This window comes from Vicugna pacos, chromosome 21, assembly GCF_048564905.1.
Source record: "Vicugna pacos chromosome 21, VicPac4, whole genome shotgun sequence".
In the NCBI taxonomy this organism is placed as follows: domain Eukaryota; kingdom Metazoa; phylum Chordata; class Mammalia; order Artiodactyla; family Camelidae; genus Vicugna; species Vicugna pacos.
In genome coordinates, this window is record NC_133007.1 from 29809399 (window position 1) to 29832365 (window position 22967).

The 22967-nt window shown below is 50.3% G+C and overlaps 1 protein-coding gene across 4 annotated transcripts in view; it reads right to left on the reverse strand.

Annotated features, from left to right (window-relative positions):
- Positions 1–1128: 1128 nt before the first annotated feature.
- Positions 1129–22967, reverse strand: part of CHD1L (chromodomain helicase DNA binding protein 1 like) — a 46473-nt gene continuing 24634 nt past the window's right edge. For all 4 annotated transcript variants that reach the window (XM_072946723.1, XM_072946722.1, XM_072946724.1 and 1 more), the window contains 11 exons: positions 20181–20295; positions 19397–19550; positions 15877–16042; positions 11873–12021; positions 10920–11083; positions 10176–10381; positions 9016–9114; positions 5233–5303; positions 3154–3268; positions 2354–2462; positions 1129–1481 (listed from right to left, as the gene is read on the reverse strand). In XM_072946723.1, the coding sequence (XP_072802824.1) occupies positions 1403–1481; positions 2354–2462; positions 3154–3268; positions 5233–5303; positions 9016–9114; positions 10176–10381; positions 10920–11083; positions 11873–12021; positions 15877–16042; positions 19397–19550; positions 20181–20295 (1427 nt within the window). In that variant the 3' untranslated portion in view covers positions 1129–1402. The remainder of the gene's footprint in view (positions 1482–2353; positions 2463–3153; positions 3269–5232; positions 5304–9015; positions 9115–10175; positions 10382–10919; positions 11084–11872; positions 12022–15876; positions 16043–19396; positions 19551–20180; positions 20296–22967) is intronic.

Below are 22967 nucleotides of genomic sequence, written 5' to 3' on the forward strand. Positions count from 1 at the left end.
GAGTTCCTGCTCTGCACCCCTCAGATGTTCATCCAGGGCTCGCCCCCGCGCTCCGCTAGCTGAAGGAAGGACAGCTTTTCAGGAGGGTCCATGGCTGTCACATAATCAGGTTTTCTTTGCATCTGCTGGTACTTCATGGGCTTTGACTGCTTTGGGAGGCATGGCAATTACTCGTGCATTAGGTTAGGTTCCTCTACGTTCTCCCTTTTCGGAGTTCCAGTTCTGCTTCTAAGACTTATGACGCCAGTCAAGAGGTTAAAGTTATCATAATAACCATGTGTCAAGGGCTGAAGGGAAGAGTAGCAGATAGGAGGCAGTGAAAATGAAAGTACATTTTAGGAAAAACAAACTTGGGAATCATGAATTTAGGGTCTAATAGGTCTTCAACACAGATCCTAAATCGTGAAGGGCCGAGGAGCTGGGGAGGGAGGCAGATAGTACAACCCAGGTGCTAAAGGCACCGCCTTCCTTAGGAGGTGATGGTCCCAGCTCTGGGGCCTCCAGTAGCCAGGGTTCCCTGGATCCAGGGCCCAGGGCTGAGGCTTCGGAAGAGGGAGGCCTTTGGGCATCCCAGGTGTTGAGGGCCTCAAAGCAGCAGAAATCAGGCTGGTTGAGGACAGTCGGCCAAGACTGAGACTTCACGTACAAAAGCATGAAAAGCCATAGCTTGTGTGGTGTCTCCCCCTAAGACTCCTTCTCCGGGGGCTCTGAGCCCCCTGCCCTCCTGTCTGACATTCAGTGTCAGCTCTTTGCCATTCCCACAATCCCCTTATTTCTTGAAGCGGAACTGAATTTGGAGAGAAGGGGAAAGGAGATCCTCTGATTTCTCTGAAGTCACATTTGACAGGCCTCTGGACCACTGTGTGCTCTCCAAGATCTGAATGCTGAGCGGTATGAAGAGAAGGGCGGGGTCAGGGGGGCTCCACTTCTCTGGGTCAGGATCCCTATTCTCAGCCTCTGCCCTTCAGAGACCTGTCTTTCCAAGGCACGAACTGGCTGAAGGTGCTTCCTTCTCGGAGTCACCCTGTTCTCCTGTGACCGCTCATTTCTCCTTAATCCACATAACTTTTTCAGCACAAAGAGGTCAGTCTGATGGAGGGGAAGAAAGCTAGAGAGGAAAGAAAGCAATGAAACCACTAGAGATAGGAACTTTATTATTATGCAGATAGCTATGCAAACGGGCCCAGGCACGCTGCCCAAGGGCCTTCTCACACAACCTGTGTGTCCCTGTACCACAGGCACCGAAGCAGCAACACCGAAGGAGAGCAACATTAGAACTTCCAGAAAACAGTATCTCAGAGGCCACTGGGCCCTGATCCCGATGTGAAATGCTCTGTTACAGGAGCTCTGAGCAGACAACTCAGCTGGCTGCTGAGGGCTGGCCCTGACGCTGAGCCAGCGGTTAAGGCACCAGCTGTCGTGAGGATGAAGATGAGGGCTGTGAGTGAAGGCTGGCAGCCCTGCTTCTAGGAAAGTAGTATCTGAGAAGGGCGGTCAAGGAATGTGTTTCATCACTTTAAAGTCAACTTCACTAAAGCTACGCAGTCCCTGGTTTAGTCATGATCAAAATAAGCAGCCCAGAAGCCTGGACCTCCTTTCTCCGTACCAGAAGCCCTTCTGATGCTGTCAGCACCCACGACCGCTGCTCCGGCCTGCTGTGCAGAGGGCTTCTGACACCGCGCGCGCTGTGCAAGCACATAGAATACAGCGTCTCTCTTAAGGTCCTATAGTGACTTAAATATCCTGAAAACCACCGAGTGAATTAACTTCAGTAACGAAGTAAGAGGATGAAGTTTCTATCTGACCGTAGCTCTTGGGGGTCAATTCAGCTTCTTCTAGCGACTCTGGACTTAGTATAAGTTCCAGCAATGCTAACTCACACAGCAAGCAAGTCATTAGAAGAAAATACTAGTCTTGCAAAACTAGATTATACCCTGAATGGTCAAAATTATTTTCTCATTGCTCCTTAAGAACACACTGAACAGGTTCAGAAACACAGCAGCTCACCTGTTTTGCTGCGTGTCTGTCAGCGAACAGAGCGAAGCTGCCAGCGTCGGGCCTCGGTCGGCCGGCCTGAAGGGGGAGACGCGGTGTAAGAAAACCCAACACGTGCCGAGCGCAGCTGCCCCGCAGATCCCCCTCTTCAGGCGCCTCTAGCCTCGCTGTGGGCGGGCTCAGCCCCGGGACACACACAGGTCAGCCAGTGCATCCTAGTTCTTCCCCACTGAAAAGGGGCAGAGTGAAAAACGTGGCAGAAGAGGGCTTGGCCTTGGGTTAACAGTGACACCAGAAAACGCAAGACGTCCTCCTTTTTGAGCTGCGAGAGCACACGATGAGGACAACGAAAGGATACATGTAAGTTGGGATGCCTCTTGCGGCCAAGTGTTTCCGAATAAGTCGCTCAGTACCGTACCAGTTAAAGTCTCTCGTGGCGTGTCCGATGCGTGGAAGATGGACACTTGCTGTTACAAAAAGAACACATCATGATATCTTCATTCATCTGAAACTGAAGGGTACAGTGTATGCAGAGAAGGTAGTAATGTCCTCTGAGTCACTCTAGTTCCCAGTGGACAACACGTGTATAACCATGTGCGTCCCACTCAGAGCGCAGAATTATAATGTCAGAAATATTCTGGGGAGGGGCCGTAAGAGGGAAAATTAAATAATTCTATTGAACATGAGGATCTACAGGCTCTGGAAATAAGTAGGTATAATGGAAATAGAATATGATGGTCGAGATATAATTCTTTAACAAATCAAGCAGTTCCACAAACCCTGAGATGCTCTGGGTTTGGAAACAAAGTGTAACTGGTCTTTGGCAAAGAACTGTCTGCTGATGTGGACTGTGACTCTCGAAGAGGGGACAATGATAAACAGCATTTCCCAACTGCACCTCTGGTCCTCTGCCTCCTCATCTGTGCTCATGATACAAACACCCCAGTGGAGGCGGATAACGGGTACAAAGGAGATTTAGAAACAAAAGGGACTTTACAAACAGGGTGATGCAGTCATTACTTCTGTGGTCTCCCATGTCGGGGCTTACCTTTACCACATACACTGAATGGGGTCTTGACATCTCTCCCCTCCCTTTAAAATTCACATATGCTTAGAAACAGAAATTCACCTACTCCCGGGCACAAACGAAGAGATTACCTTTCTTTTTCTTTGCTGCGAAGAATATCTTCTTCAGGCCCTCTTCCAGGGCTGCCATCTTAATGCCAGACAGCACATTGGAGCGGTCGCGGTGCTGGGCCACAATCAAGGCCAACTAGGAGAAGCAGTCATTAAGTGGGTGACGAGGCATGAGATGCTCCGCCCCAGCTAAGGGACCTGCCCCCGGTGGGGGTGTGAGCAGCCCCTGGGCAGGCACAGCCCCTCTGGGGTTACCCAGACTTTGGCTTCACCTCTTTTTCCTAACTCTTTGTTAACGTGTAGTCAGCTTACAGTGTTAGTCTCAGGTGGACAGCAGAGTGTTCCGTTACACATATACATACATACACACATGTACTTCTCAGATTCCTTTCCATTATAGTTACTACAGGAAACTGAATGCAGCTCCCCTGTGGTTTACCTGCTTCCGGCCTCCTCTCTTTGGAACGCGCTGCCTGAACAGCCAGGTCCTACGAGATCCATGACTCCACGCCCCGCTGTAACTGTTCAGTCTTACTTAGTGGTAATTTTATATAAGCTTTTCTTCCTCTTTTTAAAGATATGTTAAAACCTGAGTCCAAAGCACGCTGTCCTTTCTAAATGCTCTCAAGGGGAAAGAGAATTCTTGAGAATCTTAGGAGCAGGGGAGCTTTAGAGGTCCTTGTACCCAGCCTGCTCTGGGGCTCCAGTCAGCTCTGAGGTCCCGGAGACAAGCAGGCACCCCAGCCCTGCTCAGACAACTCCCAGGAGGACGAAATGGCCAACACCGCCCACCCTGTCCTAACCCAAGTGCCAGGGCAGCGCCTGGGACGGATGTCGCCAGTCGCACAGCGGCCGCGCTGCTCCACGCGCCCTCAGCTGTTCTGAGTCACTGGGCTCCGGGTCTCTTAGGCACGCCCACTGTGTCCTCCTCGTTTTTTAGAAATGACTAGATGACTGAACAAGAGACCACTCTGTTCTTAGCCATGAGGCCACCAACCTCAAGAAAGCGCCCCTGTCCTTCAGCCAGATTTCTAAATTCTTTTTCTAAGTCAGTAAGATTTGGCTCGAAATTTAAGTATGAATTCAGGCCTTGGAGAAAACTAGGTAGGTGTGGTAAATAAAACATCTTACAGGAATTCCAAGTGACAGGCGAGTGTAAGACACTTAAGGTGTGAAAGGAGAATTCTGACGCAGGCAGAAGAAACACGCACTGGCTCACCTCCTCTGCTTGTGGCTGGCAGGAAACACGGCCTGCCACAGGCCTCTTCACGTGCTAAGTGATGAGATCCTCAGAGCTTTCACTCATGTTCTCTTCTTCATTTAGTAAATGTTTAACGGGAGCATTTCCTGTAAGCCGGGACTGCATGAGGAACTGAGGACAAGAGGACAAAGCAAGAGCCCTTGCAGCCAGGAGGGGCCCGCCACCCAGGCCAGCGGAGGGAGCGGACGGGGGACAGTGCTGCTGGGGCGGTGACGGACGGGGGTGGGGCGGGAGGAAAGCAAGGCCCAACCTGCTTGTTACGGGCTGAACTGTGTCCCCCCATTTCCTATACTGAAGCCCCAACCCTCAGTACTTCAGAATGTGACTGTATCTAAAGACAGTGCCTTTAAGGGAACTGAATTCAATGTCCTGTAATACCCTTTAATGAAAAATACAGAAACAAATGTATGTATATGTGTACGTACACGCATGATTGGGACACTGTGCTGTACACCAGAGACTGACACACTGTAACTTACTTCAATTAAAAAAGAGAAAAAAAGTGCCTTTAAGAGGCGGTGAAGTTAGAACGAGCCTTACAATCAGCGCTGCACAGAGGAAACACCCTGTGGGGACGCAGCAGGGAGGTGAGCGTCTTCAAGCCGAGGACAGGCCCCAGAGGAAACCGGCCCTGCTGGCGTCCTAATGCTGGACTTGCAGCCTGCAGGCCCGTGGCAAAGTAACTTTGTTTTTCAAGCCACTCGGTCTGCGTGTTTCGTGGCGACAGCCCGCGCGGACGGACACGCTGCTAGAGGCCAGCGCGAGCAGGGGCGGTCCCAGCGGGAGGCGACGCGAGCCGAAGTTCAGCTCTGATAAAAGGTCCGATCTTTTCTACTTACCAGATCTTGCCCTTTGCTTCTTGACTCTTTATCATCAATAGGAAATAAAAGGACACTTCCCAAACTCAAGTCTGAGGTAAAATAAAAGGGGGCAACAGAAAGAACATTAAGTTCACGACGGAATGAGACCTCCAAGGAAGGACTGTCCTGAGCCCCTCCTGTGCGTGCCCTGCCTTTTCCACAGCCTCCTTGGCTCACTTTCCTGGCCAGTGGTCACTGCCTTCGCCAGGTACTTGCTTCACTTGTGAACTGTTTTTTCCTCAAAAACATTTATTTTTAAAATTTTTAATTGTAGTAAAATACTCATAAAATTTACCATCTTAGAGGGGAGGGAATAGCTCAGTGGTAGTGTGTGTGCTTAGAATGCAGGAGGTCCTGGGTTCAACCCCCAGTACCCCCATTAAAATGAATGAATGAATGAATAAGCTAGTTACCTGACCCCCCCCAAATTAAAAAATAAAATTTGCCATCTTAACCATCCTTAAGCACACAGTTCTGTAGTGTTAAGCACATTCACCCTGTTGTGTAACCCATCTCCAGGACCCTTTATCTTGCAGAACTGAAACTGTGGGGATGAAACAGCCCCCCACGTCCTCTTCCCCCAGCCCCTGCAGCCACCCTTCTGCTTTTCTCTCCGACTCTGACTGCTCCAGCTGTCGCAGGTTAGCGAAATCACACAGTATACAGTCTTTCTGTGACTGGCTTATTTTGCTTATTAGATTATGTCGCTATGGTTCTCCTGTATTGTCGCATGTGTCAGAATTTCCTTCCTTTTCAGGCTGAATAACATTCCACTGTATGTACATACCATTCACCCGCTGATGGACACTTGGCTTGCTTCCACCTTTCGGCTGTTATGAATAATGCTAACACGGGCATTTAAATGTCTGCTCAAGTCCCTGCTTTCAGTTCTCTTGGGTACAGACCCCTGCGCGGGATCGTATGTAATTTTAGTTTTAGTTTTTTGAAGAGCCTTCACGCTGTTTTCCATAATGGCTACACCGTTCTACATTCCCACTATCAAGTTCCAGTTTTTCCATACCCTCACCAACAACTGTTGTTTTGGGGATTTTTTTTGTTTTTAAGATAAAACTGACACATAACATTATGTAAGTTTAAGGTGTACAATGTATTAATTACCCTGATACATTTACACTGCAGTGTGATTGCTACTGTAGCATTAGCTAAGGCCTCAATCCCTCCCATAATTTATCATTTCTTCTAGTGGTGGGACAATCAAATCTAGTCTCTTAGAAAGTTTAACATTTAAAATACAGTTTTGTTGTCTGTAGTCCTGGACTGAGTATTAGATCTCCAAGACTTGCTCCTCTACCAGCTGCAAGTCTGTTCAGTATCTCTACCACTCTCTAGCCCTGAGCAACCACCACATTGCTGCTTTTAAGATTTCAGTTTTCATAGATTCCACATTTAAGAGACTTCATATAGTAGCTGTCTTTCTCTGTCTGACAGCTCACTTAGCATAAGTTCTCAAGGCCTCCATGTTAACACAAATGGCAGGATTTCCTTTTCTTTCATGGCTAAATAGTATTCTGTTTTGTGTGTGTGCGCGCACGCGCATGGGGGTATCCTGTATCTTCTTTATCCACTCACGCACTGACAGACAGGTGGTTTCCATATCTTGGCTGTTACAAGTAATGCTACAGTAAACATGGGAATGCATATGTCTCTGTGATAACCTGCTTTTATCTCCTTTAGATTATACCCAGAAGTAGAGCTGCTGAATCGTATCATAGTCGTAGCTTTAATTTTTTTGAATAATGTCCATACTATTTGCCTACTGTTTGGACCAGTTCACAGTCCCGCCAACAGTACACAAGGCTTCCCTTTTCTCCACACCCTGCCCAACACTGATCTCTCGTCTTCTTAGTGGTAGCCACTGTTACAGACGTGAGGTGATACCTCACTGTGGCTTTGATTTGCGTTTCCCTGATTAGCGATGTCACGCACCTTTTCGTGTACCTGTTGGCCATGTGGATGTCTTTGGAAAGATGTCTATTCAAGTCTGCCCATCTGAAAATCAGACTTTTTCTTTTGCTATTGAGTTGTCTGAGTTCTTCACAAATGTTGGGTATCAACCCTTAATGACACGTGGTTTGCAAATATTACTTCCCATACAGTAGGCTGCGTTTTGTTGATCGTTTCTTTTGTAGAACATACGTTTTTAAGTTTGAGGTAGCCCCACTTGTTTTTCTCCTATTGTTGTTCATGCTTCTGGTGTCATATCCAAACAACCCACTGGGAAGATCAACATCAGGAGCTCCGTTCCTGCATCCTCTGTCCCTCCAGCCAGACCCCCCGCTCCAGCCTGACAGCCCGCGCTCCACTCTCCAGGAGCACTCACTGACCGCCCCGTGCTGGGGAGGCTGGGGTTACAGGGGCACCAAAGAGAATGCAGCACGGCTAGGGGCTCTCTTGCCCTTTCTCTCCGCCTGTTTAAATTCAGCCCATCCTTCCAGGCCCAAGAAAACTTCCACCGCTTCCATGAAGCCCTCCATGGTAATTCAAGCCTATGTTTCATCTCTCCTGCTCCACCTTATTTCAGTCCTTCTTCAGAAAAGAGTACACACTCCCACGTCTGCTTCCTTACTGACCACTTGCACCTGAACTCTGTGCAACCAGGTTTCACGCTACGCTCTCCTCAGAGGGCTCCACGGCTGTGCGACTGCCCCCGGGGCAGACCCAGCGGTCTCTCCCCAGTGCTCATCTGCACGTCGGCGTCTGATGCTGGAGACCACTTCTTGACACCCTCTCCTTCTTATACCTCAAAACTCTACATTGTCAAGGTCCCTTATTTCTCTGACTATTCCTTCTGTCTCCCCTTCTTGCCCCTGCTCCTAAATGGAGGTGTTCCCAGGTTCTGTTCTCCAGCCTCCCGCTTCTCCGTCCTATCGCCTGCAGGGTTTTAAACGAGGATCCAAGTGGGGACTCCTCAGTCTGCACCTCTAGCTCCAGCCTCCCCTGGAGTCTCTCCTTTCCAGCTGCCCACTCAAGATCTAGATCCGGGTGAATTACGTCAACACGTGCTAAACCCTCCGTTCAGTCGTCGGTTTTAGCAGGAAAAGTGTTCATTCTAAATCTTTACATCCCTCTCTGCCCTAGAGAACTGAGGAGGGAAGTCAGGAAAAATCAATCTTTAAGCAATCTGGAGGGCCCTTCTCTATTGGACAACATCCTTTAGCCTCTCAAGCTTGGAGGAAATTATCACAATAATCACTTACTCCTCTCGCCACTGTGATCTCCACACGTAACAGGAGGCGCCCTAGCCCCGTCTCCGTGCCGGCCTCCCAAGTTCCCCTGGCCCCAGACAGCTCCAGCCCAGCCTGTGCCCCCTGCATAGCACGGCCTCCCCCCGTCAGCGCCCGGCTCTCGTGAGCACTTCAGTGGTGTCTGATTTCTCTCCCACAGGTGTCTGACATTTTCATGAGAGTCCCTCAAGAAGATGGGGTGAGTTGGGTAAACAAGGAAATGATCTTCAAGCCTGTCCTTTAAGGTGCACGCAGGGACTGACATTTATCAGAATACCTACACGTTCGTTATCCTCATTATAGTCCCACGGGGCGGGTGGAGCGAGTATTGTTCACAAATTACAAATGAGAAAACGGGGCTGCCTCAGAGTCACACATCACTTGCTAACTGAGGACAGAACTCGGATTCCAGCCAGCTCGTCCGCCCCCTCACCTGGTGCTTTAACCCAGGTGAGCCTGTCCTAGCTGTTCTCCCCCCGCCCCCAACCCGGACGCTCCTCTCTGGTTTGTTTCTCACCTTTCATCCTCCCGGCCAGCTCGTATATTCTTCTTGGCTCGGCAGACCTTGTTTCCAGAGCTGTGAACAAACCCCCTCTGCCCCAGCGGCCAGAGTCATCTGACAGAAGAAAGAGAAAAATTTTCTTCTATAGGAGACAAAATCCAGTCCACACTTTAAAGGTATGCCCCAGAGACTCAGGGAGAATGATTTTTCAAAGGGCAGGAGAAACTAAGGGTTTCTGGAATCTACCTGGCGAACACAACAGGAAAGCATCGGAAGAATTAGTGCTCTGAAAGCGTGAACTCCCCGGTTCTCCTGCGGTTCCCAGGAGACGGCTGGCGGGCCGGGGAGCAGATGCAGCGCAGGAAGGGCCGGGGCTCTGCCGGCACAGCCGCACACAGCTCCCACTTCCAGGAGGAACGCGGGGAGGCTGAGCGCCCTGCTCAGGCCGGCACTGACACAGCTGGTTAGGGCCTTGTATTCAGAGTCAGTCATTTACTCAGTCATACTACAAACGTCTGTTTCTGCTACATGTCAGGCACTGTTTTAGGCACTAGGATTACAGCAGTGGATAAAAAAAATCCCTGCTCCCATGAGGCTTATTTTCTAGTTCAGTGAAGCCATAAGCAAATACACATGGAATTTGTCAGGTGCTGCTGGGTCATCAAGTGAAGTAAGGCAGGAAAACGGAGAGAAAAACAGAGCGGTGAGGGTGGGGTCTGGTGCTCAGGGGAGGCCCTGCTGAGGCGCAGACATCTGAGTAATGTTTGATGTGGCTACTTGGGGAAAGAGGGCTCCTGCAGAGAAGTCAGAGGTACCCAGGTCACAAGGAAAGAACATGCTTGGAGTTTTTGCTTTTTCTCAAAGGATTCACTTGCTTTGTAGACACTGCCTCCTTTTACCCTCATAAAAACCTTGTGCAGAGAACAGAGCAGATATTATCCCATTATAGAGATAAGGCAGTTGAGGCCCAGGGAGATTGGGCTGCTCAACCAGGTAAGCAGGAGGGGTAAGAGTCAAATCCCAGTCTCTTGGTTGTAAAATTCACACTTTTTTGACCACATAAGTCTGCACCAGGCCCATTAATCACCCCGAGGTCAGGGTTCTGCCTCACCTTCCCCAGTTCTTGGCACCATAAAGATGGAGGCCCCCACTCAGACCCCAACCATGTCTCCTACCTACGCAGTGCACGATGACCACGTCCTCCGCCCCGGCCTGCGGGTGGGTGACGTCACCGCTAACATACTTGATGGAGGTCGAGTCTGGGTCTTCATAATCCAGCCGGGCAGAGCTCTCATCTTCCCCTTCCTCGAGGTCCTCTGGTTCGCTGTCCCCAGGAGGCAGGCAGAAGGACTGGTAATTGTTGGACTGCCACCAGGCCATCCTTCACAGGGCCAGAGAGAAAAGGACATTAATTGGGTCTATCACCACGTCCCTTGGAGCACATTTCACATTGCTGTTCACAAACGGTAAGCGCCAAGTGGAAATGCAGTTAGAAACTCACCCCGACTGAGGTTTCCTGCCTACCTGTAAATAAACAAGCTTACCAACGAGCCTGTCTCCTGACTACACGTCAATAATGAGCAGCCACCAGATGTCACTGTTCTTAAGGACATGTGACTAAAAGGGACTGTTCAAACTCCTCTTTGTCAGACAATGAAATTCTAAAATTTTCTAGCTTCAGTTGAATGTATCTTCTCTGCCTTCAGCACTCAGGACTGCTCTCTTAAGTAGACTAACTGTTAAGGTTAAAGTTTAATCTTTAAAAAGTATTGTATTACCAGTAGGAACCAGCAGCTTCACAGGGGTCTTCTGCAATTTTAAAGTGCTGCTCAGCCGGGGACTCACGATACGGCGCTGCTGCCCTGACCGACCGTGGCCCTCGGCTTTATTCATGACACGGTCAAATGCCACACACATACCTTTTCTTACGTTCTGCTTCCTCCTTTTCCCTCCTCTTCTCCTCCGTTAGTCTCTTTCTCTTGGCTGCTGCTGCTTGTCTTTTCTTCCTTCTGTCCTCCAGCTCTTCAGGGCTCAGAACCCGCTTCCGCGCGGTAGACCCCTCGCCGAGGCCTGGGAGGAGGGCCTGGAGGAAGGACAAGACCTGTGAGCAGGGAGGCTGGGGACTACCTGTTCCTCCATGGGCTTCCTTCATCCCTAAAACCACTCTGCATGGAAGCAGCGTGCTAAATATTTCACAAAACCACGCCAACTTGTGTGCTGGCAAGACACCGCCATGCACACGTCCTGGAGACACGGTAACCAAGACCCCGTGCTCTGCACTCCGCCAGAGCCCAGGCATGGCCAGGGCAGCAGTGCATCGTTTTCATTCATCTTACTGGGAATAAGCTACTTCAGAAAACAACTTTTTTTTAATTGACAGCATACCTTGCAGGATGCCATTTTAGGGTTAACAATTTTTAGTGGAAATCCTCACTGTATTATGTCATTCCTTCTTAAAAAGAATGTTTCAACATCATGATCATCTGAATGGTAACCGTCACTTCCTGAGCACGTACTAAGTGCCGGGCACCACGGACGCCGCGCAGACCACCTGCGACTGCCACCCTCCTAACGACGCGAGGTCACGGCCGTCAGCAGCAGGGCGCAGGAGGTTGGTGCAACACAGCGATGCCTTCAGGGGCTCCGAGGGACGGCTGCCTTCACGTGCCCCAAGTGATGAACATACTCTTCTTGATGGTGTTTCTAATGCTGTTTTCACATCGCTTTTACACTAAGGTACACTTAATTATACCTGCATTTCAACAAATACTTGCATACTTATTTCTTAACAAATCACTCCCAGTATCATTTTTTGTTCTCTTAGGATGAAAGTTTGGAGGAATGTACTCTTCCATAAGCGAACAGTTCTTACACGGCCTTTATTTCGGAGTAGCCGGCCCTCTTGCCTGGTTTTCTCCAGAAGGGTTTTCTGAAGATTCACCAGTTGTTCAAACGATTTTCTGTCTTCTTTACTAGGCTCCTTAGAGTAGTCTTTCCCTTCAAATAAGTACATGTGGTTTTCTAAGGACATAAAACACAGAGAGACATGTTGGACACTAAAGACAAATAGACCAATTCGATTCAAAGCAATAACCAGGGTGAACTAGCGAACAGCCTGTGTTCTAAACGGGCTGAGATTAGCTCACGAGGAAGGCAGTGGATGTCTGGTCCCACTGACGCTGACGGGTTTGGGATCCACGTGCAGGTCTCACGTGCTCGTCTCACGTGCTCACCTTTGAGGGGAGAGCGTGGCTAAAGCCCTCCGGCCCATCTCTAGATGGTCCGTGGGTCTCTGCCGGATGCCCCCGCCCCGCGGAGTCTGGCATCACTCATCACCCACTCACTCCACACTATTCCCCAGCATGAGTCTCCCTGACAGTAAGGCTCACCAATACGGGTAACAAAGAGCATATTTTTAAAATTCTAAACACAGTTTTAACCCCTCTCTCCTCCCTTTTCTGCAATATTAACAGGAACGGGGGGAGAATCTACGAGGAAGTAAAGAATCTAACAATCCCTTAGATTTACGACGGTCTTTACAGGCCTCGTGAAACACCCCAGTCCTGGTGCAACCGACCCCACTTAAGACAGGGAGAACTGAGGCTCCGACGGGGGAGAGACTCCCCGGTCCTCAGTGCTAATACATGAAGAAGGCAGGATTTTCTGACTCGGAGGCTGGGGGGCTCTTTTCGGCATATTACTATGTACAGGGGGATGGAAGGCTAGCGGGCAGGGACACTAATGACAGCGACAACAGCGATGACGGCGGGGTACGTGGACAGCACCTGATGCTGTCAGAGCCCTTCTGTGACCACACCTGGTTGCTGTGACTGCGGGAGAGCAGAGCGGGCTCTACCAGCGCCATTGTACAGGGGACGACACTGAGGCTGAGAGAGGCTGGATGGCCTGCCAAGATCATGAATCACTGGATGAAGAGAAGCCTTAACAAGCCAGGACTGGCAACCAGGGAGAGGTGACACAGAGATTACAACGTGAAGCATGTTTAATATAAGCACATGTTACCAAAGAACGTGTTTTCACAGCATTAGTAAAATCAGCAATAAGTGTGTTTTCCCTAAAGAGTACGAAAGCAAAACATTTTCATTCTCAAGAGATCAACTGCTTCACACTTGTACCCAAATCCACCCAGCTGCGATTCTAATTGGCATCTGCTAATTAAATCAGCGGGGGGCTTTCAGTGAGGCGCTCTATCAACAAGTGGAAGAAAAACACAGCGCCGAGAGGCGTCAGATATGATCGGCACACACAGCTTCACACTGCGAGCAGTTCTCGACTTACGGACGTGCTTTTAAAAAAATTCCTGGCGGTCAAGATACAGCAGCGCTGTTTTTCCTTTCACTCTGGCGGGGCGTGCTCTAATTACCGCTCTCTCACACTCAGTTACATCCCTTCAACCACGCTCCCTGTTTTCACCCTGCAGCCGAGAGGAGGCTGGAGACCACGGGCTCAGACCCTCATCTGCCTCCCGCCAGGGGGGCCACCTGCCACGCAGTGAACCCACGCTCACTGATCAAAGACAAAATCCCAAATTTTAATACAACTGGGGAATTTTTCTGGCAGCTGGGCTGCCTGAAAAAAATAGAATTTTTTTGGCAGTTGGACTGAGGATATAATTATCTTTCTGGAAAACTGAAATTTTACTTTGTTCTAGTAAATGTTAGGAAAACAAGCTGAAATTAATCTAGATGAAATGGGTGCAAACTTCAGTGCTTAATGTGCTCAAAATGCAACTAAAAAACAGGACCACATACATCTATTTCTTCTCTCATCTAAAAGTAAATGCCATTTTTAAAAGACATGAGACAACAGTGAATGAAAAGTTCAATAACTTTGGAAAATGGAAAGTGGCTGATAACAGACTTAAAAGAGCAGTGGAAGCAAAACACAGGTGCCCAGTCAAAGGGTGATTATGAGAACAGGGACCCCTTCAACTCTCCAAAAGCGCAGAGCATACAAGGACGAGGACCCGTGGGGGGGGGGGGACTGAGAGAACCTGCACACCGAGGAACAGGAGCGCCCGAACCCCTTCTCATGTCGCCCCCTCAGCGTGAGCAGATTTATTCCAAGCTCCTACCCAACCTTTTCCAAGAATGATCTCAAGCATTCATCTCTGGAGAAACAGCTGCCCAGAGGAAAGGCTTCCTTCCAGACACAGACATCTGGGAAGGCCCCCTTCAGTGAGGAAGGCAGCTCGCCAACCGGTGACGCTGCAATAAGGACCCAGAGCCCAGACACCTACCCGTCAGCTTTGGCATTTCGCCGGCACAGGCGCCAGCCAGAGCCACCAGGTGTTTCAGGGAAACCTCCGGTGGGGACGAGACAGCGTTTTTAGAAAGAAGCAACTGGAGGGAAAAGACAAGGCAGAGGCTGGAGGAGTTCTTTTTTCTAAGATAATAAATACCCTCCCTGGAATACTTTTTAACAGCTATGATAAGAGAGGGCGTGACATCCCTGAAATGAGGACAAGATACAGGCAGACGGCAAGCAGAGAAAGGGCTCTTTAAAAAATACTAATAATGAAACATTTTTAAACTAAACAACTAGAAAGGTCACAAAGCAGAGTCCTGCCGAGTAACGCCAGCCGCCTGCGGGCCGGGCTCCCCACACACCCTGCGAACCCCACACACAGCAGCAGAGCCACAGCTGCGGCGGAACCAGGAGGCGGAGAACACGGGCACCCTCAGCCCACAGGTGCGAGAGATGCGAACGGCCCAGGCCGGCCGAGTCCGCTGCGGGGCCCAGCCCGGAGAGGCAGCAGGGGCTGCGCAGAGAGGGCAGCAGGCTTCTGCCAGTGTCAGCTGCAGATCAGACCTGTCCCCCAAAGAACGCCACACCCCAAATGGGAGAATAACGAGGCTCAGTCAGACCGGGCGGATCAGAGCAGTGACTACTAAGCAACTGAAAGGAAGGGACTAGAAAGGACTCGCAGCCAGCAACTTAGGACGGCACTGCTTCTGGGGGGAGAGGCGCCTCAGAAGGAGGGACATGCCTTGGCAGTTTGGTGGCAAAGGGAAAGAAGGAAGCAAGGGACGGAAAGTCAGGGTCCCACGGAAACGGGAGAATCAGACCGCCACCAGTCACGCCAACCCCACCCTCCACCCAAGAGAGAGCAGCCTGTAGAGACGCTGCACTTCTCCGTGAATGGAACAGGCACTTCTGAGTTAAGCAGCTGGTAAGACGACCAGTCAGACCTTCCGCCCGAGTCCGCACCGAATCTCTGGCACAGGCAGAGTCATTTCAAAACAACCCTAAGACGTCAGAAGACATCCTTGCAAAGCTACCAAGTGAAAAAAACACTGCAGATCAGAAGTTCAGGTACTACAGAAACGGACAAAAGACAAATGTTGACCAAAAGCAGAAAAAAATGACAAAAATCATCTTATGATTTACATGTATCGCTTCACTTAAAACCTAAAATTAACGGCGCCTCACCTCATGGTGAAGATGAAATGAAAGACACTGGTACAAGGCACGTGACAAGCACAGACTTCTGGCTGAACAGAGTAAAGGCTCAATCGGTGTTAGCTGCAGCTCAAAATGAGTTGCCCTGCCACTCGGAGAAGGCCTCACCGCGCGCAGCTCCACACCAAGGACAGACGACTAAGGACAAGCACACATTTACATCCTTGAGACGGATGCCACCGTCAGCACTGGCACCATCAACGTGGTTCAAAGTTCAGCCACATGGGACAGTCAGACGACTTCGAACCACGTGAATCTTAAACAGCCCACGGCGAGGGGCAGGCAGGGGAAGGGCGCCTGGGCAGCAGCACCAGGACCCTCCGCAGGGACGCATCGCACTCATGTCCCCGCGGGGGTGGCAGGACCACCAGCTCTGCTCTCGCCCCCACTTACTTTCTTCCTCCTGGTCTCTGCTTCCTTCCTCCTCTGTCGGCAAGGCATCCGAGAGCCACTGGCCGTCTTTTGTTTCTCCCAGGATAGGCTCCAGGTCTATTTCACCCATGGTGCTCCCCTCCGAAGACAGCAGTTTATCCAAACCGAATTTGAGGATCTCACTCAGCTTGAATGAGAAAACAGAAAAGTCCAGTTGGCTCTTGTGAAAACAAACCCTGGGGTATCAGTGATTTGCTAAGCGGCTTAAGGACACCACCAGGCACGTCCCCTCCCTGATGGTCAGCCTCTCTTCCCTCCCCACGAAGGATGACACCACCAGGGCTGTTCCGAGGATGGATGATGGGTAACCAAAGAGGTAATAAATGACGGACAGAGACGCTGACTCGCAATTCTCAATAGCCAAAAAATTTTCACCTGAAATCTTTTCTGAAGAATAATCATAATTTCCTACATCTCTCACACAGTCGCTTTCACAGGCATTCCAGCAGCCACATGAGAAGTCACAGACCCTGTTAGCTACCCTCCCCCCCGACTTCCGCTGCCAAGCTTCTCAGAAAGAGAAGGCTACACCGGGCACTCTACCTCCACTGCTGACTGACTGACTGCTTTTCTTTGGCCGTTTCGTTCCTGCCGCAGCGCTCTATGGAAACAACCCTCACGAAGGCCAGTGACAAGTCCGGATCACTGGATCTGAAGGCCGTTTCTCAATTCTAGCGCTCCTGGACACTGCTCTGGCCCTGCACGGCCCCACTTCTCTTCCCTTCTCTCTACCGTGCTCTCTGTCCATTCCCTAGGGATGCAGAAACCACCCGAAAAGTTCAGATCGTCTTTCCTGGCTTTAGCTTCCCACCTTCACCTGTGTGCTTCCCTGTGAGCCAAGTGAGATGTGGGCCAAGCTGCATTCACGTCTTGGCTCCTCATTTGCATCTTGTCCTTTCAGACTGGGTCGGTTACCTCTAGATGGTCTATTTTGTGACTAGGAAATTCTCTGGTAGCTGCAAAAAAATTCAGGTAGTTCACCGAAGCAACACACCGGGCTATACTGACCTTGAACCCTGATATACATGTGACAAGGTGTGACTGGCTGCAGCAGTTGGCCCCCAAAATAGAAGAAAGCCAGCTATTTCTGAGGGGGACTGGTCTGAATGCGACACTCCCTTTGGTCCATCTCATATTCATGCCATGTGATGAGTCTCAGCCATCAAGGGACTACCCGTGTTTTTAGAGAAACAATATTTTACAGCAGTTAAGGGCAAAGGGATGTGCCTGGAGGTTAGAGAGTACCCAGACTGGAGTCCTAAATCTGAACGTCCCTGGGAAAATTACTTAAAATGGAAACAGCACCTACCTCGTTCTCTGGTAACTTACATTCACAGAAACAACGGGAAGGAAACACTGCATGTAATACGCAGCACACAGCAGGCATTCAGTAGACGCTGCTGCGGCTGCAGCTGCCTCGCTCTGCTTGTCAACTCCTCCCTGCAGGGTGACAAGCCCGCTTCCCTCCTTGAGGGCGTCAGGAGCCTGTACTCAGACTTACTAAACCACAGTCACTATTTTACTGTTGGATTCTTTTTTACTTTAAAGACAAATAAACCCTGCTTTCTTCTGAGACGAGGGCATTGGGTTGTCACCTTTGTTTTTGGCCACCAAAGAGATAAGCTGTCTAGTCTTGGTAGAGAAGACAGAAATCCGCCATTAGAGCCAGAATGGAACCTTCCGACAGAGCCTGCCTCCAACAGCCAGTGGCCTACGTCCCCACCAGGATTTGGCCCATGGCACAGAGGCATGTCTGCACGACCACACGGATGTGCCCAGCAGCCTGCGTCACGGGGACACTGACTGAATTCCCTGAGCTTCTCCCCACTGGCAACTCCCCACCTCCATGCACACCCAGAAGGGGGCCTCTGAGGCTCTGCCGTTCGTGCCCTCCACCCCCCAAGGTGGGCTCGCCGCCCTCAAGGCTGAACAGAGGACTGGCGCGTGGAGAACCACACTTCAGAGCTCCGCAGGCTGCCCGACCTCTCTCTCGAGCTTTCAGCTGACACCTGTAGTGGCCCCTTAGGTAACGTGAAGACAGCGTCGAGCCCGCCCTGCCGCCAGCATGGGTGAGCTCGCACACGTCAACCAGGAGCCGAAGGAAGCACAGAAAGAGGAAAAAAAACACACTTTGCACCTTGAGGTTAAACAAAAACCAAACAAGAAGATGCACAGAACCCAGGGTTACTCTCGTTTTAGCCCCAACATAAAGGAAACCTTCAGCCTCTCCCGCAAGTTACTAACTCCCTAACAAAACCAGCGGGAGCCTCGTCTCTTGCAAGGCCGGGCGTAAAGGCCGGCGCTGCTCTTTGTGGACATGAAAACCACATGAGAAGATGTCGTTTTTAACCAGACTAACTGTAGACCAGTAGCTCTGTGCGTAACAGTGTGTAGCTTTTTTCCTTTTAAATACTTGTATTTTCTGCTTGACAAACGAGACCTTTTAAAGCCTGCTCTTTCTTACAAACTTTTGCAGATGAAATTCTTGTCTCAGTTTTCCTCTAACAATAGCTTTGTTTGTATTTTATTTTTTACTGCAAACTCTGTTGACTAAAGCCTAAATTATCTTTCTAAACCTCTGTTCTACCTTCCACCTTCCTGCTACCATCCTCATCACCTGGGCTTCCAGCCTCACAGCCACCTGTGAACTGTCCTTCTCCCCAGCCCCCCGCCTCTGACAGCCAACTCCTGTCACTTCATCTTCTGTGCGCTGCTCACGCCAGGCCCTCGCACTGCTGCTGCCCTGGCGGAGGCCCGCTACCCCCGGCACGCCTGGGTCTTTCCAGTGTCCCAGGAGCTGGTCTCTCTGCTTCCAGCCCCTCATGCCTGGGTCAGAATGGAATGCCCTGGGATACACGATCACACGGGTTCTAATTTTAACCCCAGGGCTGCTACAGAGTGTCTGTAAGCCCTCTTGCAGATAAAAGCTTTCTCTAAAATCTTCCAAGCCAGCATTTCTTCCCTATCCAGTGACCCTGTCTTCAAGCAGTTAACTCTCATTCTTTCACCCACTTTTCCTATGTATGGCATAATTCCGAATTCCCAGCCTTGTCCACCCTCTTGTGAGCATGAAGAAGGTGATGTGAACTGACCAGAGGGCCCGGGGTTAAGGTGGAGGTATGGGAGCAATCACTGTTTGTTACACTGCGTTCTTTATTTCACCTCATTCTCCTAGTGGCCCTCGGAGGCGGCCCGTGGCAGCCTGGCTTTCAGAAAAGCAAAGGTAAAGACGCCTGCTCAGAGCCACGCGGCCAACCAGCGACAGGGCCTGGGCTGGAGTGCAAGTCAGAGGGCTCCAAAGCCCGCCACGTTCTAGACCTGCCGCCTGGACGGGAGGCACGCCGGCAGCAGGACTCTGGCCGGGGGACAGATGTGCCGTGGGGGGCGGATTAATGCCAGTTGTTTTCACTTGCTTTCTCATCCCCAGAGAGCACTGGCTACAATCACAACACTTTCCAAAGCGAAGAACGACGTGCATTACCCGGAGGTCAGCGTCCGCAGAGGGTCTCGGGGCTCCCAGGGTGAAGCGGCCCCCTTCCATGACCGCGCTGGCGAGCTGCAGCTTGGAGGCGGCCTTCCTGCAGACTATTTCTTCCACAGTGTCTCGGCCAACCAGCCGAATAACCTTCACAGGCCTGTGCAGACATCCGAGAAGAGGAATGCGCTGTAATAAGGGGTCTGCAAACCCGGGCACAGGCATGCAAGGCCGACATGCCCAAAAGGAGCCTCAAAGTGCCGTGTCTGGGGCACCACTAACGGGAGGTGGCTGTCAGAGGTCTGGCCTCTCTCACTGAAACTTTCCGAAAGAGTCAAGGGAGGGACCACGAGGGGTCGTAACTGCGATTCCTTACCCGTGGCAGCAGCAAACCCCGGGTAGATCTAAATCACCCTCAGGTCAGAGGGCAAGACCTATCTTCTGAGCTTCGTTCCATAACCCTGTAATTTCATGTTCAGCCGAATCAGACTTCGACTCAGGAAGGACGAGTTAAACAACCGCTGAAGGTTCCTTCTAGTCCCTTCTCAACTTGATTTCGCTCTTTTAAACAAAGCAAGTCTGGAACAGTCACGGGCCCAGCCCCGCACTACTCTGGAGTCACCAGCAGGGCTGCGCTCACGCCTCACGGCCCCTCGCCCCCCCCCCCCCCCCCCCCCCCCCCCCCCCCCCGTCTGCGACCGTCCCAGCCCACGCCCTTCACAATCCTCCCCAATCCAGAACCGCTGAGGAGCCAGGGCGGTGGGGCCGTGCCGGCGATCAGGGCTCTCACTTGCTCTGGCCGATTCGGTGAGCCCTGGCGGCTGCTTGCAGGTCATTCTGAGGATTGAAATCACTGTCGAAAAAAATAACAGTGTCTGCTGCCGTCAAGTTCATGCCGACGCCACCTGCAAACAGTGCAAAAAGGAACGTCAGCTGCAGCTCACGGGCCGGGGACCTGACGATCAGGAGGCAAGTCTACACTGGTCAGGCTGATAAATGGAGACCAGTCAGGACAACTGGCTTCATCCTCCACAAGGACACCCCCTCCCCAACTGCAGACAGAGTCTCACAGGGCTCATACTGCCTGACGTGGAAAAATTTAACGACCAAAAGTAACAGAGTGAGGGGAGCAAGAGTAAGTGGCAAAAGTGGATAGTTAAGTGAGCGCCCTGAAGCCGTTTTAAAATCTCTTCTGTTTAAAAACCTTCATTGAGTTTTGTTCAGAACAGTGTGTGGGAGAGGACACATGCTCTTTCAGAAAGCAGTTTTAAACATGAGCAAGGCCTGTCGTGGGCACTGTGAAAAGAAGAGCTCTCGGCATCCACCGCAAGCGGCAGCGGGGCAGCAGGGCCCTGGGCGCGAGGGGAGGAGGAGAGGGGATGCCCCCGCACCGCGGCGAGCAGAGCAGGGAGGCCGCCTCCCTCTGACTGGAGAAGACTTCAGGCTCCTTTGAGCCTGTTTCCACGTTATCAAGGAGACGGTAAGAAAACCACCCACAGGACAAGAACTCTGCGCAGGACAGCTCTGCGCTTCCTCCAGCGCTGCAGGACGGGCCCGGAGGCTTCTTGGACTACAGGAATTAATTAAGAGAACCATGAAGGCAAATTACAGCCTTCTCTTTGATTAATGTGGAAACAAGTGCAAAACGGACTCCCTCTTGCCAGGGTCATTACAGCTCGTTGCTGAAACAAGCAAGCCTGAAACGGCTTGTTCCAAGAGCCAGAATTAAGGACTAACTTTTGAGACGGGCTACTGACTCCAAGTTGGATCTCAAGACAAGTCAGGCTGGAACATTCTAATTAAAGCCTTCATATAAAATTAAAGTCGGAATAAGGAGATAATAAAGACCGATTACTGAGAGATGCCAAATTACACCTACTCATAAGGCCAGCTACCCCGGGGCCGTGCTTCACTCCTTGCCAGGCACCGTTCTAATAAGCACGTCGCATATATTAACTCCTTTAACCCTCCCAACAATCCTACGCGTCGTTACCCTCATTATCCTCATTTTACAGATGATGACATGGAAGCACAGAGAGGTTAAGGGGTTTTTCAAAGCTTGCGCAGCTAAAGGTGAAAGAAAGAGCCGGGTTCAGTCCCCCACGGTCTGGCTCCAGTGCCCACACGTTATCCTCCATCCCACAGTCCCCCTCGGGCCCTCGTGTCACTAAAGTGCACTCATAAAATCTCCTCTTCTTGGGTTAATGTCGTCTAAGCTCAGCTGCTCGTCATCGAGGGGTGCTATCTTACAAATAAGCCGTATCTGGGCTTGTTTGCGACGCATTCATGTGCTATTACTGCCACCTGGTGGCAATATGACTCAATCAGAAATAATTCAAAGTTGGAGGGTAACTATTAAATAAATAATGATGCAAATCTACAGATAAAAAGAGAGCGAACAAGACAGTTAGTGTTTGGAAAGGCTCCTGTCCAGGACTGCTATGGCTCCTAAAAAAAAAAATCACTCTGTTCTGACTAGTTCTGAGTACTCCAGGGAGGTTAGCTGAAAAGCAGAGCTCTCTTTCTTCCTAATTTTAGATGTTTCAAACCATGCCGCTCTCTCAAAATGAAGGTGATGAAATTAGTAACACGTCAGCGGGCTGTTTTCCCAACAGTGAGGATGTTCTGCGCTGCCCCTTTCAGTGTCTCCTAACAGCACCCCTAAGACCATGGATGACACGAATAAATGGCTGAGATCCAGCACGCAGCCTACGATCCTGAGTGAACGGAGCCAAACAAGTCTGACTCTCCCTTTGTGACGCACAGATGACACACGCAGGTGAAGCCACCTCCTTACACTCAAGGATTACAGCTAACACTTCCTTTTATACCCTCTGGTCAGAGGCACTTAATAAATGCTTTCTAAATATGACTGAACTCTCTTTATAACAGAGGACACACATCCCCTTAGAGCTCCTGCATCTATTCTATCAAGATATAGGTCTACGAAAAATAAAATAAAATAAAATAAAATAATGAAACTTAAGACTCTGTGAGTTCAAAACTAATTTAAGTTCCGCTTGTTCCACGACATGAGAAAAATTTCATCTCCAAGAGTGGGTTTCGTATTATTGGAGTAAATGAAAGCATTCTGTAACGGGTAAAGCACGACAAATGTCATACACGATACTTCATATGTAAACAGTGTTACGAATAATTCTAAAGAGCTGCCAATTCCACTGTAATCACATGGTCTTTAAACCAGATTTTTACCCGTAGGAAGGACAACGAGCAGACAGGCTGCTACCTCATTTCCCAAACTCACGGCTGGGAGGGGAGCGGCCTCTACTGAACGTGACTAAAACCCTGCACGAATTCCAGAAAGCTTTCAGGACGATCCGAGGTCAATGGTCAAAGCAGGTTAGAATTACTCCCCAACAACCCCACGTTTCCACCTTACTTCTCTGACGAGACGAGCGCTTAGTTAGGCTGGACAGAAAAGAGCACCCCACTAAAGTCCAGTGCCTTGATCAACCTACGCCACCCACCCCAAGTCCCCTTTCTTTACAGTCCTCAGTAATAACCTCACCTTTCAGAGAAGTAAGGGAAAAGGTACTAATGGTTAGGATGTAAATGC